The sequence below is a fragment of the Oncorhynchus mykiss genome, chromosome 29 (assembly GCF_057628025.1).
Source record: "Oncorhynchus mykiss isolate SJ-2025 chromosome 29, ASM5762802v1, whole genome shotgun sequence".
Classification (NCBI taxonomy): domain Eukaryota; kingdom Metazoa; phylum Chordata; class Actinopteri; order Salmoniformes; family Salmonidae; genus Oncorhynchus; species Oncorhynchus mykiss.
The window spans coordinates 13,601,818-13,620,202 of NC_143050.1; the positions used below are offsets into that span (position 1 = coordinate 13,601,818).

Sequence of the window (18,385 nt, forward strand, 5' to 3'; positions counted from 1 at the left end):
CAGAGGCAGCCAAGGCAGCAGGGGCACCTAGAGGGAAGAGGTACAGGTTAGTCATACTTTTACTGCATATCAAGCTGGATTATAAACTGGTTGTAAGACATGAATAAACACTGGACCTGTTTAAATTAAATAAACACTCAGAAACTGCCCTTGAAGGTGAGGGCTTCCGTGCTCTCTGGTTGTCTCCAGATGATAATGGCACAAAGGGTACAGAGCAGGGCCAGGAGAATCTGAACGCTTGTCATGTTTAACACATGAACCAAAATAAATACTTTCAGGTAGATAGATATTAGGCATGCAATGCCATTCCAAAAGTTGCAACGTTTAAGTGTTGTGAATCTGTAGATGTGGAGGAAATGGATATGGATTTTCATTCGGTTTGATAAGCTTATTGATTTTTACATTTTTATATAATTATTTAAAAAAATACTCAAATAATTCCATCTACTGTTGAGAATCAACAAAGGCATAGAATGTCATTATAATAAACATTTATTTAGAAAAGACAACATTGAAAATACAGCTCATTTCTACATGACAGACATATATTCACAGTATATAAAACCAAAGACAAAAAATATCATTCATATTTATGTGACAGCATTTAGAGTAGTACTGATCAATCACTACTATGGCCTGATAGGAGTCTTGGTTTACCAGCCCCTGGTATCTGAGGCGGGCGGTATTTTCAGGCACTGGTTTCTTTTTGAGATTCTTACAAGTTCTCAAGAAACAATAGGTTGTTAAAATGTGTGTTAAGAAGCACAAGTATAAAACACCTCCTTTGAATAAGTGTCCATTTGTATAATATTCAGCATTATACAAATATGATACAGCTATTCACATACTGTACATTAGTTATTACTGTACTACAACTCACTTAAAAGGAAAACTCCACACAAATACTATTTTGGTATTTGTTTCATTAGTCCATTGTTGATATTGGCCCAACATCTTTTGCAAGTCAACAATTAACTTTAGATATCATTTTTCTAAATACAGAAATACAGTTGTTATGATGCATTTTGCATCATATAATGCATCAGGTTTTGTACGGTATTTTCCTTTAACAAACCATAGAACTCAATTATCCTCACCAATTCCAGTGTCTTTACAGATGAGCACAAATATACTTCAGATTTAGAGAGCAGATTTTGCTGGTCAAATTCCTTATGTCCTTGACCTAGTGTCTCCAATGCACACTGCATTTTGGTCAAGCAGCACCACAACTAGTGATTAATAGCAAATGGAATCACAAGTTGAAGTCTCAATCATTTGGTGGTGCAACAATTTTGCTATATAAAGTAAATCATTAAAGGTGGTTGTCAAGAGTACTTTAAAAACTGTACATGTAAGAATACAATAACATCTATAAAAGAACATTACTTTAACTTAATTTGAAAAGCATAAAATAACTACATATAAAACAATTCTACAGAATATAATGTTCAGATAAAATGATGCAAACTCGACAGCTAAGCTTCCAAGAACAAATTTCAACGGAAACAAAAAAAACATTTGCTAATATGTTTTCACAAGAATCTACAACTAAAGCTCCATCAGTGGTAGTGCATGACCAGGACTAAAGTCACTGCCTTTAAGATTCAACACAGAGCCACTGAATAGACCCCCAGGGTACTGGTCTTTATTAAACACCTGTAGAGACAGCTCAAGCATTGGAGGCAGGCAGAGATCTCAAACTCAAGTATGTTCATATAAAAAGGGTAGTTCTGATTTGTAAAGACAAACTCCAGTGAGATAAACAGAGATACATGAAGGGTGGGGGGGTACAAGAGTACAGTACGGCCTAAAATGTATCAAATTAAGATGACACAGCAGCAGCCAGCCACAGTGGGGCAAAACAGTATTTAGTCAGCCACCAATTGTGAGAGTTCTCTCACTTAAAAAGATGAGAGGCCTGTAGTAATTTCATCATAGGTACACTTCAACTATGACAGACAAAATGAGAAAAAAAATCCAGAAAATCACATTGTAGGATTTTTTATGAATTTATTTGCAAATTATGGTGGAAAATAAGTATTTGGTCACCTACAAACAAGCAAGATTTCTGGCTCTCACAGACCTGTAACTTCTTCAAGAGGCTCCTCTGTCCTCCACTCGTTACCTGTATTAATGGCACCTGTTTGAACTTGTTATCAGTATAAAAAACACCTGTCCACAACTTCAAACAGTCACACTCCAAACTCCACTATGGCCAAGACCAAAGAGCTGTCAAAGGACACCAGAAACAAAAATTGTAGACCTGCACCAGGCTGGGAAGACTGAATCTGCAATAGGTAAGCAGCTTGGTTTGAAGAAATCAACTGTGGGAGCAATTATTAGGAAATGGAAGACAAGACCACTGATAATCTCCCTCGATCTGGGGCTCCACGCAAGATCTCACCCCGTGGGGTCAAAATGATCACAAGAACGGTGAGCAAAAATCCCAGAACCACACGGGGGGACCTAGTGAATGACCTGCAGAGAGCTGGGACCAAAGTAACAAAGCCTACCATCAGTAACACACTACGCCGCTAGGGACTCAAATCCTGCAGTGCCAGACGTGTCCCCCTGCTTAAGCCAGTACATGTCTAGGCCCGTCTGAAGTTTGCTAGAGAGCATTTGGATGATCCAGAAGAAGATTGGGAGAATGTCATATGGTCAGATGAAACCAAAATATAACTTTTTGTTAAAAACTCAACTCGTCGTGTTTGGAGGACAAAGAATGCTGAGTTGCATCCATACCTACCTTCTGTGAAGCATGGGGGTGGAAACATCATGCTTTGGGGCTGTTTTTCTGCAAAGGGACCAGGACGACTGATGCGTGTAAAGGAAAGAATGAATGCTGCCATGTATCGTGAGATTTTGAGTGAAAACCTCCTTCCATCAGCAAGGGCATTGAAGATTAAACGTGGCTGGGTCTTTCAGCATGACAATGATCCCAAACACACCGCCCAGGCAACGAAGGAGTGGCTTCGTAAGAAGCATTTCAAGGTCCTGGAGTGGCCTAGCCAGTCTCCAGATCTCAACCCAATAGAAAATCTTTGGAGGGAGTTGAAAATCCGTGTTGCCCCGCAACAGCCCCAAAACATCACTGCTCTAGAGGAGATCTGCATGGAGGAATGGGCCAAAATAGCAGCAACAGTGTGAAAACCTTGTGAAGGCTTACAGAAAACGTTTGACCTCTCATTGCCAACAAAGGGTATATAACAAAGTATTGAGATAAACTTTTGTTATTGACCAAATACTTATTTTCCTCCATAATTTGCAAATAAATTCATTAAAAATCCTACAATGTGATTTTCTGGATTCTTTTTCCCTCATTTTGTATGTCATAATTGAAGTGTACCTATGATGAAAATTACAGGCCTCTCATCTTTTTAAGTGGGAGAACTTGCACAATTGGTGGCTGACTAAATACTTTTTTGCCCCACTGTAAATGTAGTGGTGCCAGGATGTCGTTTCAGCAACTTTAAGGTATAGCTACAATATCTCCACGTATTCTGTGGATGAACCTAATATGCATATACTGCTTCAGTTACACAGGGACTAACCACTGTGAAGACAATATCATCATTACTTGGACTATTTTACCATATGTTTAAAAACATTTTCAATGACAAAGACATCACTGGCAACAGATTGTTCATAAATGCCTTCAGGATATTTAGTTCCCACATCTCTGTGGTGATATTTCATCTTACAGAACAAGCTGACACCAACAATAAATACTAGTTTCTGCCACAAGGCGTACACTGTTAAATACATTGCTCTGTGACAGGTGATGGACAGTTTGTCTACGCCAGCAATCCCCAAAACACCTGCATCAGGCCTTGATCCACTAACCCTGTGCTGTTTACCCAAGTACACAGAGGTTCTGACCAAGATTGTAAACCCCATAGACCCACTGTTTACACATGGCCCTAACCAACACTCCTGGCCAGCTGTAGTTCATATTGCTGCTGGACACCAGGGGCTAACAATTAGAGGCACAGACACAATCAAACTTGGAAGAGACTAACGTCTAATAAATAAAATCACTAGTAATGTTAATAGTAATGTTTCAACTGTTAAAAATATAATTCCTCAAATGTCCAATAAAGCTTAAAACAGAGATATCCCAAAAATGGAAAAGAAAACAGATGAATTGTAGTGTCAGTCAGTTGAATTGTCTGCCTTCACTGCAGAGGTATTATGTGTGGGGTTTCATCCAGCTGTTCAGGGGCTCATCCCCTCCACCTCACTCTCGTCTCCCCCCAGGTAGATGTGCTTCTTCTTGGTCTGGAGGGCAGGCTCATATTTCCCACGGGTGCTGCTGGCTGCCGCACTGCTGTGCCAGATCCCATAAAAGAAGTAGATTGCGAATCCTGAGGGAAGGAGTAAGAGGAATGGTTAGAGGAGTCCACACAAACTAAGTTAATATTCTGCTGCTCATAAAAACAGACTTAGTTTTGAGATTCTATGGTGACTTTAGAAACATCTCCTATTGTGTAGAATGTCACGTTAACTCACCAATGGCCATCCACACAGCGAAACGGCACCATGTAGCCAGGTCCAGCTGCATCATGAGGTAGATGTTGACAAAGACACTGAACAGAGGCAGCCAAGGCAGCAGGGGCACCTAGAGGGAAGAGGTACAGGTTAGTCATACTTTTACTGCATATCAAGCTGGATTATAAACTGGTTGTATAAGACATGAATAAACACTGGACCTGTTTAAATTAAATAAATATTCAGAAACTGACCTTGAAGGTGAGGGCTTCCGTGCTCTCTGGTTGTCTCCAGATGATAATGACACAAAGGGCACAGAGCAAGGCCAGGACTACACACACTGTGACCCACACAGGCTGAACCTCCATCAACTCATCCAGCTTCCCTGCCAGCACCACACACAGCACAGTGATGAGCAACGCTAGAAAGGATGAAGAGAGAGCAAGTTAAAATCAGCTTTCTAAAAAAAAGAAGAGCTGCTTTGAAAACAACCAATGGTCAACCGCATCAGACGGCAAGTGTGGGTGAGAGAGGTGTCACTCACAGATAATGGCCGTGGTGGCATAGACGATGTTCCCGGAGGTCTTGGTAGGTAAGGCACCACTGGGGAAGAGGAGGAGGCAGGGGGTGAATTTTTCCCTGAGGGGGCGGTCCTCCAGATCCAGGCCGTACTCATCTCCACTGTCCCCCCGGGCCACCTTCTCCCCTCCAACCAGCTCCACTAGCTTTTCTGTCTGACTGGATGAGCTCAGGGTGCCGGGCTGGTACCTGGACAGACAGACAGGTCAGTCTCCTGGAACATGGGAGGTATTCACACTGAGCGTGCCATGTAAAACACCATAAGCAAATCCAGTATAGGAGGATAATCACCATTTCAATATCACAAATGCTAGGTTAGGTATTAAAGTATGTTTAAAATAATGTGGTATAAGTCATCACCTACCTAAGGATAAGCACACAGATGGCCACTAGTGAGTAGGCCAGCAGTGTCCCTATGGACATGAGATCAACCAGGGCAGCCAGGTCAAAGAGAAAGGCCATCAGAGCTACAGGGAGAGGTGACAAAGCAGCATTACTCACTACATAAAGACAATCTACTCCATGAAGTTGGTTCATTACCATCATACTCACTACATAAAGACAATCTACTCCATGAAGTTGGTTCATTACCATCATACTCACTACATAAAGACAATCTACTCCATGAAGTTGGTTATTTACCATCATACTCACTACATAAAGACAATCTACTCCATGAAGTTGGTTATTTACCATCATACTCACTACATAAAGACAATCTACTCCATGAAGTTGGTTATTTACCATCATACTCACTACATAAAGACAATCTACTCCATGAAGTTGGTTCATTACCATCATACTCACTACATAAAGACAATCTACTCCATGAAGTTGGTTATTTACACTAGTTATTCAAAAACAACGGAACAAAAAACAGCATTCCGTTGTTCAGAGAATATTTTCTACGGTCTTCCCTCATGCTGTACATTCCTACTTTCATACATAAAACACAGAACAGCAGGAGTTGACTACAGTGAAACCCAGCGGTAGTAGAGCAGAACCAGATGAATGAACAGAGAGGGAGGAGGGCTGAACTCACATGCCACACAGCCAGAGACTATAGTGGCCATCAGGGGGGTCTTGGTGCGCGTGTTCATGCGGGACAGGCCACGGAACAGGAGCCCATCCTCTGCCATGGCGTAGATCACCCTCGGCATGGGGAACATGGACCCAAGCAGGCTAGGAAAACAACAAACATTGACTACATAGCAAAGACAGAGTGACTTAAGTACCGATGAGTGTAGTGGATACGTTAAGGGAGCTATAGAACAGTAGCCATAGTGTGATCTCTCAGCCTAACTGACCTGGTGGAGAGAGCACAGAGGGAACCCACAGCCACGATGTAGCGAGCAGGATCCCAGCCCACGTAGTTGAAGGCCTCTGGCAGGGGGCTCTGGGTGTCCAGCATGTAGTAAGGCATCATGAGGGTGAGGGCTGCAGACACCCCGAAGTAGGCGAAGAAACAGATGAGCAGAGAGGCCACGATGCCCACGGGGATGGAACGCATGGGGTTCTTAGCCTCTTCGCCTGTGGGAAAATACAAGGCAGCACTATGAGAGAGGACCACCAAAGAGAACTACAAGGTAGCAACCATTTTAAAAGTGACATTTTGAATAACGGAAGGTAAGTGACTGTTGAGAAGAAACGAGGTGGACCCATCGAATGTTTATCGCTAGTGCAATGTAAATAGCTCAAATAACTTGATAAAGTACGACTAGAATTTATATATAAATGCCTTTAGTATTTTAATTTTGGAGAATCTCTTATACAATGGGGTAAAGTTATGTATAGTAACCCTAGGTGTAAAATAGCAAATAATGGCTACTTATCAGAAAAGTATTAAACTGTCAAGAGTTTGTTTAGCTCTGGAGCAGAGTAAGTAACTCACTGGTAGTGGCGATGCAGTCGAAACCGACGAATGCGTAGAAACAGGTAGCAGCACCGGACAGAATGCCACTGAGGCCAAAAGGAGCAAAACCACCCGAGCCAAACATCTTATCCACAACCCTGAGTGACAGAGGACACAGGGGGTTATACTGTTATGTTTCTGAAACCAAATGCAGAGATCAAACACAGCTAGTCAGATACAAACATGATTTACTCCGTACGATTGGTCTATAAGGGAATCTACAGCTAAATCTCAGCTGGTAGCCATATTAAATGAATGACTCACTCCTGGGATATGCTGGAGGTGTTGGTGTGGTTGGGGTAGGTACTAACAAAGTCCTCCAGGGTGAGGTTCCAGTGGTCTGGGTCTCCCTTCACAAAGCCTGAGATGATGATGAAGCCCAGCACCACCAGGTTGACCCCAGTGAAAATCTTATTGATCAAGGCAGACTCACTCACTCCAAATGCCAGCAGCCCTGGAGGAAGCAACATGATGGCATGATTAACACAAATCTCAATTTGTACATTGTCATTGGAGTCATTTCGCAGATGCTCTTATCCAGAGCAATGTACAGTTAGTTAAGGTAGCTTGGTGAGACAAATCAAGTCATATTACTATACTGTACATACAGCTTTTATGACGGGGTTATTAGTTATGTGCTGCCTCCCCGGGCCCCAACATTATCCATGTTGGTTGACAATGGGTCCTCACCAGTTAGTAAGAGCACGATGATGAGTGCAAACAGGTCAGGGTATTCAGCCAGCACGCCCCCCGGGACCTTCATGGCCATGGAAGACCTGAAGAAGAAAGAGATCTTCTCCTCCACTAGATTATCAAATGTAGAGCTCCAGGCTCGGGCCACACTGGCTGTACCTTAAGGACAGAGGACCAAGGAGAATAAGTTAACATGACGCAAAACATCAACCAAACTAAAGAGGATAAGCCATCCTAGAAATAAGCCTCCATCCATGAACATAGTGGCTCAATGCGAAGCCTTTGAATGCTTCACCAATTTCCAATCTACCAACTCACCGATGACATAGGAGAGGATGAGGTTCCATCCCGTGATGAAGGCCCAGATTTCACCAACCGTCACATAACTGTACAGGTACGCCGAACCCGTCTTGGGTACGCGGGCGCCAAACTCGGCATAACAGAGCCCGGCCAGCATAGAGGAGAGTGCAGCGATGAGGAAGCAGAGGACGATGGCAGGGCCAGCCTTCTCCCTGGCCACTTCACCAGCCAGGACGTACACCCCTGCCCCCAGGGTGGAGCCCACCCCCAGGGCCACCAGGTCCAGTGTGGAGAGGCAGCGGGCAAAGCGTGTTCCCTCATCGGAGCAATCCAGTGCCCTGCGTCGCAACAGGATCCGGCCGAAGGAGGCCATTTTTTCTATCATGGTTGTCTGTGGAGGGAGCTGGGGCCGAGGCTGTGATCAGTTGCTGATCAGAGCAGTGAAAATGCGTCACGAGCTGAGATCCAGCAGGAGAGATCCTAAGGTCAAACACAGTGGAGAAGCAGATTCATGAGTATATAAGAAAGTATATAGGCAAAACGTATGCTATTAGTTCTTGCTAATGACATGAAATATTATTATGATTTAAAAAAAATTAAACTTTAGTGTGTGTGTGCAATCCTGGTTTGCAAACCAACTGTCTCTGGAACAACAAACTGATTAACTGATCAGTTCTCGTGTACATGAGAGAGAGCAAACATGAACATTCAAGAAAATTGCCCTGGCAAAGGAATAGCCTACTACTAAAATGGCTAATATTTGGTCAAGCCGGGACATTACAATTGTGTTTGATGCCACACTAGTGGTTCCTCCTAATCTGGTAATTCCAGTAATTCTTCCATTTTGGCATTTGGTCCATGTTTTAAATCCCCCTCCTGCATGTTTCCAGACAACCAAACCACACATTCTTCTAAGAAACAGCATGCTGGTATTCTGGAACTTCCCAGAATTACATTTATTCACCTTAGGGCTTTATGAAAATAAAAAACAAACTGACACAGAGAGCTTTGATAAGCAGACATGGAAGTGAACACCAATATCTCTGTGAGTCATAATCCACTTATAACCTTCCTGGAGGACTACTGAGTTAAAGACATGCGGACCAACTTTCAGTCATCAGAAACAATTGTTTATGTAGTCTATTATAAACTGGGTGGTTACAACCCTGAAGGCTGATAGTCTGATATACCATGGCTGACAGCCAATCTACCACTGGTATGACAAAAAATTTATTTTTACTGCTCTAATTACATTGGTAACCAGTTTATAATACCAATAAGGCACCTCAGGGGTTTATGGTATATGGCCAATATACCACGGTTAAGGGCTGTATCAAGGCACTCCGCGTTGCGCATAAGAACAGCCCTTAGCCGTGGTATATTAGCAATATACCACATTTCCCCTTGTGTCTTATTGCTTAATTATACTCTAGTACCTAATAGGCTATATTCTATCACATATTCAAGTCCATATCAAGTTTCCAGAATACAGATAGTAACATTTTTTATCCTAATGAAATGATACCACGTGGTAAGACAACCACTTTGGCATTTAGCCTACCTACATTTCAAAAAAATTTGTATTACCAATTTCAACACTGTCACAAGGTTCATTTGCATTCCACCAAGAGCATGTATCAGCGTTTCCCCTATATTCATTTAGCAGCAGCGCCAAAAAATTGTCTCCACTCCAAAAGATGACTTAAAAAAAAAAGACACACACACACACGGTAAAAACGGTTTCAGTGTAAGCTTAAACGACTAAACTCATATATAATGTATATATTATAATGGAGCTATATATTTAGGAACTAGCCATCACCAAAATAAAAACTAGACAGTCAGGGAGAAACAAAAATCACAAAAATGTTATGGCATGGGGCCGCCACTGATTTTGTTCATGTTTGAGCCCCATGGCAAAAAGTGTAGAATAGCAGGAAATCATACTGAACAAAAATGATTTATGTCTGTACTAAAGCCCTTTTGTGGGTGGGCCTGGCTTCCCAGTGGGTGGGCCTATGACCTCCCAAGCCCACCCACGGCTGCGCCCCAGCACCGTCGTGTGAAATACATAGATTAGGACCTAATTAATGAAGTTCAATTGACTGATTTCCTTATATGAACTGTAACTCAGTAAAATCTTTGCAATTGTTGCATGTTGCGTTTATATTTTTGTTCAGTATAGCTTTAAAACAGCATTTTTTTTTGTTCAGCCCCATTACAAAATGTGTAGAATAGAGGGAAACTAGCTTTAAAACGGTAAAAGTATCTCTCCGCCAATGTCAAAATGTTTCGAATTGCAAGAAATTTGCTTTAAAAAAAAAATCTAACATTTCCATTTGGCGACTCTGCCATTGGCCACGCACAGTACTTAAGGTCATTATGGCTGCTGCTTATTCTACATATTGGAGACACTGCCTCTTCAGCAGCACACCACAGACACTATACAAAGCCTGGAGACTTGTAGCTTAGCCTGTGACACTTAGGCCTATAATAATAAATGTGTACAGGCCGATTCTACATGTTGTTATCCATAGAACACAGTGCACAATCACCGGAAAAGTGTTGAGAAAACTATTTGCAAACACAGAACAAAAAAAGGAATGGCAGTATAAAATAAACATAGCCCCTGGCCTCTGAAGGTATTGGGAAACTAAAACAATTGTTCAAAAATAACAACTTTCATGTATCGGGCATTGCGTCTGCCACATTAGTCACTGTCAACAGGGAAAATAGCCAAGCGGGTTTGATCAGGCTAGCAGCCGTGATTGGATCAGGATGGTGCTGGTATGGGACCAAGTAGAAAATAATTGCAGCCAACAATACTGTCTCCTTTCCTTGGACACGCACAATAGCTTCCCTCATTTCAGTCTGCATGGGCTTGGCATGTCCACCTTGTAACTTAAACCACTGTTCTAAAACACAGAAAGTATGACTGTGCTCTCTAGGGGTTGATTTAACAACTGAACAGTTACACAAGACTGACATGCTAAAACAGATACCGAGTGTGCTCTGCTCGCCGTAAAGAGTTAAACTAGCGATTAACCGCCTTGGGCCAGTAACCGAAAAGTTACTGGTTCGAATCCCCGAGCAGACTAGGTGAATAATCTCTTGATGTGCATTTGAGCAAGGCACTTATCCCCCCCTGGATAAGAGCATCTGCGAAGTTACTCAAAATGAAAACGTAGCCATTTTAGAGTTAGGCAGGCCGCATATGTGGCCCTGGGAATGTGCCCTCTGGGAGTCTCCCTGCCAGCGATTCATGCCCAGTGCCTGAGAGGTTTAGTCTGTTTTGTTCTGCCTACTCAGTAAGCTCTCGAGATAGCCTCTTTGGTCTGAGTGATGCAGGGTGGCTGGCCTGTGTGTATGCGTGACTGGATGTGTGAAACCAGGTTGTGAAGAAGCGAATGCTCAACTCTTCTAAATGTAACGTCTGAAAGCTCAAATCAGACATGCTCGTTGGAGCCTCCAGGCTGAAAGGGTTTAGTGTCCACCTGCCCTTCTCTGTAATAGGTAGGCTGTAGTATACAATGGATAGGACTACTTCAGCAGACCTAAATGACTAGGCCTAGGCTAATTGGCCTAATACCATTTGGATTGCATTTAGGCTTTTGCTGTGGTGCGTTTCACTAGCCCCCCACCTTCCCTCTGTAGTACAGTAGATAGTGACTATCAGGTGCCTCACTGAGCTTTTGTAAACATATCTAAAAGGATTATCCCAAGACTAACCAACCTGTTGATCTCATTAGGGACTGTTGCTCACTCTACACAAAGCATGTTATTGTTTTGACTCTCACTGTCGACAACATGTCTGTTTACTTCTTGTCTAGCCCCTTCTCTGCCAGTATGACAGTTTTTTTGTTATCATGGTGTCCTAAACTTGCTAGTGCTAAAAGATAAAACACACAAAACAAACACACTGAAGACCAAATGATTCGCTTAGTTATTATAGTGTACAAGAAACTGGAAAGAGTGGGTTCCCTTGGTGGTTATAGACAGAGTTCCTGCCCACTGGTAAAGTTCACTATTCTTATTTTTATACCCAACATGGCAGTCATAGACACTGAAATACATAGATATTGACTAACATTAGAAAACAATTAGGCTTACACACAATGTAGATGAGAAGACCCACAGAGATGATAATAAAGGTGGAAGTAGTGTGGTATGGGGGATTTATTGTCTCGCTCAGTCCCGGCGTGTGAGATAGAGAGGAGGGTTGGTCGACGGGTTGTTCTGCCGGTCACTTGCCCTCACCAGTCTCTAAAAGGGGGATTTGTAGAGAGATTGCACAGCTTGATCAATATTGTACTACATTGTTGAGGAGAGTTATGCAAGTATGCATATGCAACTAATAAACTTAGATTTTGCTCTACTCATAACAAAAAACATTAACTGTAACAAGCATACCCATTAATGAGTGCACTGTTCAACATGACTGGATCAGAAAATTGCGGCCCTACATTTCATGTTCGACTAACGACTGCAGACATCATGACCAGAAGAATCACGTGACAAACAGGATCACCATGTAATGTGGGTAGAGCAGCGTTAATTGGGGAGTGGATACTTTTTAAGAGGTTTGTACAAATGCAGCACTCTTGTCAGCGTAGGGAATTCAAGAGTGTCCTTTCAGCATTCTAATCTCAGTGGGTAGCTCACCCTTGGAGCTACGTGATGGGCGGCTACATTTCATATGTCATTGTCAATAGTTGTCCAGCTGTTTGAAGTCATGGAACAATCTGTTTTCTTGGCAAAGAAGGACATACTGCTGTGAGTGAACTGCACAACCCCTCAAACCAATGGAACCAAGCCAACAGGGTCCCTCCCTCCTTCCTCAAGGTCCAATACATTGCCTATGACAACTGACCAGTCTAGGACATACACCAGGCTAGGTGCAAATTTACCCCCGAACATTTCTGAAAAATGTCCCTGTAATTATCATTTATTTCCATCGATCAGCTTAGAATACTAAGGTGAACAAACACCTCCAATGCAAAAAGAGACCCCTTGAAAGAGTCAGAAGGTGAAAAAAATATAGAACATCATTTGTCCTCTGCATAATGACCAACCTGAACATCAAACTCAGTGAGTGCAAATAAAAATTGAAACCTATTGCCAGCTAAACCATTCTAAAGTGGTGGGAAGAACAAGAATAGCTAGCTAGGCCTATTGAGAGTGACATCATCCTGTTTATAGAAGTGACACCATCCTGCCATGCATAACTGGCATGAGACTGAAGTCAAACACCACAACACAAGACATGATCCTCAATTTGAAAATTACATTTAAAAAATGTTGCTACTGTAGTGGCTAGCTACAAATGTAAAACGCAGCCATCAAGATAACGTAAGCTACCTGCCAGTAGCCCAAACTGACGCAACACATCAAAAGGCGCTAGCTGTCATGCCAAGCCCAAAGACCTGTCTATTGGCTACTAAACTCAGTCGTAAAAATCCAAATAACTTCACAGACCTTCATTGTAAAAGGTTTAAACACGGTTTCCCATGCTTGTTCAATGAACCATAAACAATGAACATGTGGAACGCTCATTAAGACACTAACAGCTTACAGACAGTAGGCAATTAAGGTCACAGTTATGACAACTTAGGACACTAAGAGGCCTTTCTACTGACTCTGAAAAACACAAAAAGAAAGATGCCCAGGGTCCCTGCTCATCTGCGTGAACGTGCCTTAGGCATGCTGAAAGGAGGCACGAGGACTGCAGATGTGGCCAAGGCAATAAATTGCCATGTCAGTACTGTGAGACACCTAAGACAGCACTACAGGGAGACAGGATGGACAGCTGATCATCCTCACAGTGGCAGACCACGTGCAACACCTGCACAGGATCAGTACATCCAAACATCACACCTGCGGGACAGGTACAGGATGGCAACAACAACGGCCCAAGTTACACCAGGAACGCACACCAGGAACGCACAATCCCTCCATCAGTGCTCAGACTGTCCGCAATAGGCGGAGAGCGGCTAGACTGAGGGCTTGTAGGCCTGTTGTAAGGCAGGTCCTCACCAGACATCACCGGCAACAACGTCGCCTATGGGCACAAACCCACCGTTGCTGGATCAGACAGGACTGGCAAAAGGTGCTCTTCACTGACGAGTCATGGTTTTGACTTACATGGGGTGATGGTCAGATTCACGTTTATCGTCGAAAGAATGAGCGTTACACCGAGGCCTGTACTCTGGAGCGGGATCGATTTGGAGGTGGAGGGTCCATCATGGTCTGGGTCGGTGTGTCACAGCATCATCGGACTGAGCTCGTTGTCATTGCAGACAATCTCAACACTGTGCGTTACAGGGAAGACATCCTCCTCCCTCATGTGGTACCCTTCCTGCTGACTCATCCTGACAATGCCACGAGCCATACTGTTCGTTCTGTGCGAGATTTCCTGCAAGATAGGAATATCAGTGTTCTGCCATGGCCAATGAAGAGCCTGGATCTCAATCCCATTGAGCACGTCTGGGACCTGTTGGATCAGAGGGTGAGGGCTAGGGCCATTCCCCCAGAAATGTCCTGGAACTTGCAGGTGCCTTGGTGGAAGAGTGGGGTAACATCTCACAGCAAGAACTGGCAATTCTGGTACAGTCCATGAAGAGGAGATGCACTGCAGTACTTAATGCACCTGGTGGCCACACCAGATACTGACTGTTACTTTTGACCTCCCCTTTGTTCAGGGACACATTATTCAATTTCTGTTTCTGTCACAGGTCTGTGGAACTTGTTCAGTTTATGTCTCAGTTGTTGAATCTTGTTATGTCCATACAAATATTTACACATGTTAAGTTTGCTGAAAATAAACAGTTGATGGTGAGGATATTTCTTCTTTTGGTGAGTTTATTACACTAACCTGTGAAAGTTGTCTATGATCGGTTTGCTAGTTAGCTACCTTAGCGTGTGTTCGTAAATTCACTCTGGCTATCTACTCCGACTTCAGAGCACTCTCGTTTGAGCGTGCCAGAGCGATAAGGTGCTAAGTTGGACAGATCGAGTGAAAAAAGCTATTTTCCCCACACAACATCTCTCCTTCTCACTATCACGCATTAGTTTCGCTTCCCCACCCGCCATTTTTAAAAAGAGCCGATGGGGCTCCATTGTCTGCTTGAATTATGCAGAAACAGGCAGTGTTTAGGTCATGTAATTGATTATGTTGGAAAGGGGAGAAATTGTGCTTTACAATGGTATTGACATTACAGTTGATCTGGAAGTATTACGTTTTGGGGGCGCTAAAATAAGGGCAATTGTACGGACCAAGGCGATGTACGAGTTTACGTGAATTTACGTTAGCTAACAAGCTGGCCAACCTTGATTTGGGTGCTGGTCAGGACGCTCGGATCCTCCCTGGCCAGAGCGGCCAATTGAACGCTCCGAGAGCGAAACGCTCTGAATTTACCAACGCCCAGAGTGCACTCCAAAGCGAATTTACGAACGCATCCATATTTATGCTACACACATCCACATAGTTCATTGATGTGTTGTTTCCTAGCTAGTAGTTAAATATATAAATTACATTGATAACTAACATTAGTTAGATAACGTTTGCTAGTTGACTCAAGACTGTTTGTGTGTTTGCTAGCTAGCACGAACTGGCTAAACAATAATGAATTTACACTTTTTCACACGGCAGACAGTTGCAGTAATGTAAATATAAACTGCACGTATTTAATGAAATTGATCATTACAATACAATATTAGCAATATGCTAGTTAGCTATCGTCTAAAACAATCGCATAGCTAGCAATGCTGGTAACGTTCGTTGTAAGATGTTAGGTTTGGTAAACATTTGTTTCAAACAAATAAATACCACTGATCATTCGAACACCGAAACAATATCCTTGAATGTATTGTTTCAAAATTGAGTAACAGGAGTACATCTGACAGCACACGAGAAATAATTGCATCAGAGTTATATTAAAAGACTACGGAGCCTCGTGCAATTCATTCAAACACATGGACCACGATATCAAAAGGTATAAAGCAGACCTACTTTTCAGTTAAATGTGTGATGTTTGCAAGCTACTTTACCGTTGCTCTTCACTCTGAAGTGTTCGGAGGACCTAGCCACCGCACGACAAAATACTGCTGACTTCCATAGGCTGATGAAACATCCCGATTTCCTCGGTGAAATTTCCTTGTGGACTTTTGGATTTTTCAGAGGGCGGAGCCAGTGACGTGTAAATCATAGTATAAACAAGCCCTTCTTTATGGGGCAGTGCTATCAGGGATTCGTTGGACCTCCACACCCTAAACCCCACCTTAACCATTTTACATTTCAACTTCAAAGGGGGGTATGGACGTCCCAAGGATTCTAGATAGCAGGGACCCTTCTTTGAGGGGTGGAACAAACCATTCATGAATTCCAGGGTGCTTCTCAATGTTCTGAAGTGGCTTCCTCTGTGTGTGTGTGTGAGAGAGAGAGAGATTACACAAACCCACAAATAATTTGAAAATAAATCACATTTTGCTAAACTATCTATTGGGTGAAATACCACAGTGTGCAATCACAGCAGCAAAATGTGTGACCTGTTGCCACATGAAAAGGGCAACCAGTGAAGAACAAACACCATTGTAAATACAACCTACATTTATGTTTATTTATTTTCCCTTTCGTACTTTTACTTTAATTTGCACATCATTACAACACTGTATGTATACATAACATGACATTTGAAATGTCTTTATTCTTTTGGAACTTTTGTAAATGTAATGTTTACTGTTAATTTTTAATTGTTTATTTCACTTTTGTTTATTAGCTATTTCACTTGCTTTGGTAATGTAAACATATGTTTCCCATGCCAATAAAACGCTTTAAATTGAATTGAGAGATGAGAACTCATCATATTCATGTCTCCTTCGTCCAGATACTGGTTCAGGCAGCAGCCTGCCTTCCTCCAAAAGAGGCTTACCCAAGAATGGAAAGAGAGGGTCATTCTCTTTTCAAGATCTTTCAATCCAGCCACTGACCTGGCACCAAGGACTTTCCACGATATCCTCTGTAGCTTTCTCACCCAGATTAATAGAAGAAAAAGTGTTATTCATCTCCGCCCCCAATGCTCTTGTGTGGAGTGTTAGAGGTGCAATGACCATGTTAAATTAGGAAATACTGATGGTGAACTAAACCAAATAGAAACAAATGAGTCATGTGGGCAGAGCCAAGCACAAGTTTACGAGATCCTATTGCCGAATTTTTGCATATATTTGCATATTTACGTTAGGGAATGCCTACTCTGTGAAGTGTGCAGTTGCAATAACTCAATTCGCCTTTGCACTCCTTCGAAACAATAACATTTTTTAAACTTTAGCAAAAGGTAAAGTCTATCTTAATCCACTCTGGTCCTAACAGATTCTAGTTTTGGGAACAGAAAACGGTATTGAGATCAAATGTTTAATCGATGAGAAAATGTGCAGAATGTCAGCCAAAATGAATCTCGTTACAGCTTCTCCCACTGCCGGACACATGGCTTCCATATTTGGTAGTGAGTGGAAACGCCAAGCGGATGCTTCACATTGATACATCCGGTGAAATATCTGTCTCATTGTTCTGTGGTGTCACTATATGTATGACATATGGCCTCCCAAGTCCTCATATCTCATTGGGCATGCAAACTCTCCATAACAGACCATAATAAGAATAAAACAGAAATTAAAATATGCATTGACTAATTATATCCCACAGTGCTTCATTTGGTTAGTCTTTCTATTTTACTATTTTCAGTTTAACTTTGGTTAATACCCAACCTATTGTCCTTGCTCAGTGACGTCTGCCTCCCTCAAGGCCGGCATCGAGTTGCTCTTTCAATTAACTACCACTTTATCAAGCTAACAAAACTGCGTGTTTCCCTAAATAAAACAAGCATCGTCACCACTAGCCTTATGCTCTGGGATGGTATCGCCGTCTGCACCATTAACATAACACTGCTAATCTCACTACTGTCCCATGCAGTTCAACCATTCTGCCCCCTTTCATTGCACAGGACAAGGCCTGTAGATCAAAAGAGAGGCCTGTTTTTTTTGCCATCAGTAGATATTCTCAGTCTCGATTGACATCAAACATAAGCTCTGCAGTTTTGGTAATGGGTTCTCCAAAAACTCAACTCTTTACTTCACACATAATTTTTGTTTAGCACTATATTCTAAGAAATATGACATGGGGACGTGATCTAAAGCATGTTTAACTGAAAAAATTTGTAGTGTTTGTACTCAAGCATTATTTTATAGCATGAACAGCCCATTGTGAATAATTTCATCCCCTGCTATAGTAACTAACTGACCACACCTGCACACTGTATGTGGGGTGGCTACAAAGGAGCAGAAAATCCCATTATTTTAGTGCTACTTTCAATTAAATCTTAACAGATGGTTATTTGGGACAATTGTGTTGTATTACAG

The 18,385-nt window shown here is 42.3% G+C and overlaps 1 protein-coding gene across 6 annotated transcripts; it reads right to left on the minus strand.

Annotated features, from left to right (window-relative positions):
• Window positions 1-906: 906 nt before the first annotated feature.
• On the minus strand, window positions 907-17,087 carry slc7a3a (solute carrier family 7 member 3a). 6 transcript variants are annotated; one of them, XM_090226554.1, is made up of 14 exons: window positions 16,022-16,133; window positions 14,117-14,387; window positions 12,090-12,238; window positions 7,994-8,455; window positions 7,673-7,834; window positions 7,247-7,436; window positions 6,962-7,080; window positions 6,378-6,600; window positions 6,113-6,252; window positions 5,435-5,537; window positions 5,036-5,259; window positions 4,746-4,912; window positions 4,513-4,621; window positions 907-4,367 (listed from the first exon to the last, which is right to left on the minus strand). In XM_090226554.1, the coding sequence occupies exons 4-14, from the start codon at window positions 8,358-8,360 to the stop codon at window positions 4,219-4,221; spliced, it is 1,953 nt and encodes a 650-aa protein (XP_090082680.1). In that variant the 5' UTR covers window positions 8,361-8,455; window positions 12,090-12,238; window positions 14,117-14,387; window positions 16,022-16,133; the 3' UTR covers window positions 907-4,218. The 6 variants fall into 6 exon arrangements, with proteins under 6 accessions (XP_090082680.1, XP_090082678.1, XP_090082679.1 ...); XM_090226552.1 differs by having other exon boundaries at window positions 12,086-12,238; window positions 16,022-16,120; XM_090226553.1 differs by lacking the exons at window positions 14,117-14,387; window positions 16,022-16,133 and adding an exon at window positions 16,961-17,087 and having other exon boundaries at window positions 12,086-12,238.
• Window positions 17,088-18,385: the final 1,298 nt, after the last annotated feature.

What these genes read in the sequence shown, in the direction of transcription:
- slc7a3a (XM_090226553.1), bottom strand. Translation starts at nt 8,360, where the DNA reads ATGATAGAAAAAATGGCCTCCTTCGGCCGGATCCTGTTGCGACGCAGG. An exon ending in ACCTCCAGCATATCCCAGGA is followed by an intron (nt 7,081 to 7,246) that starts GTGAGTCATTCA and finishes TCTGTCACTCAG; the next exon opens with GGTTGTGGATAAGATGTTTG. An exon ending in CGCTGTGTGGATGGCCATTG is followed by an intron (nt 4,368 to 4,512) that starts GTGAGTTAACGT and finishes TCCTTCCCTCAG; the next exon opens with GATTCGCAATCTACTTCTTT.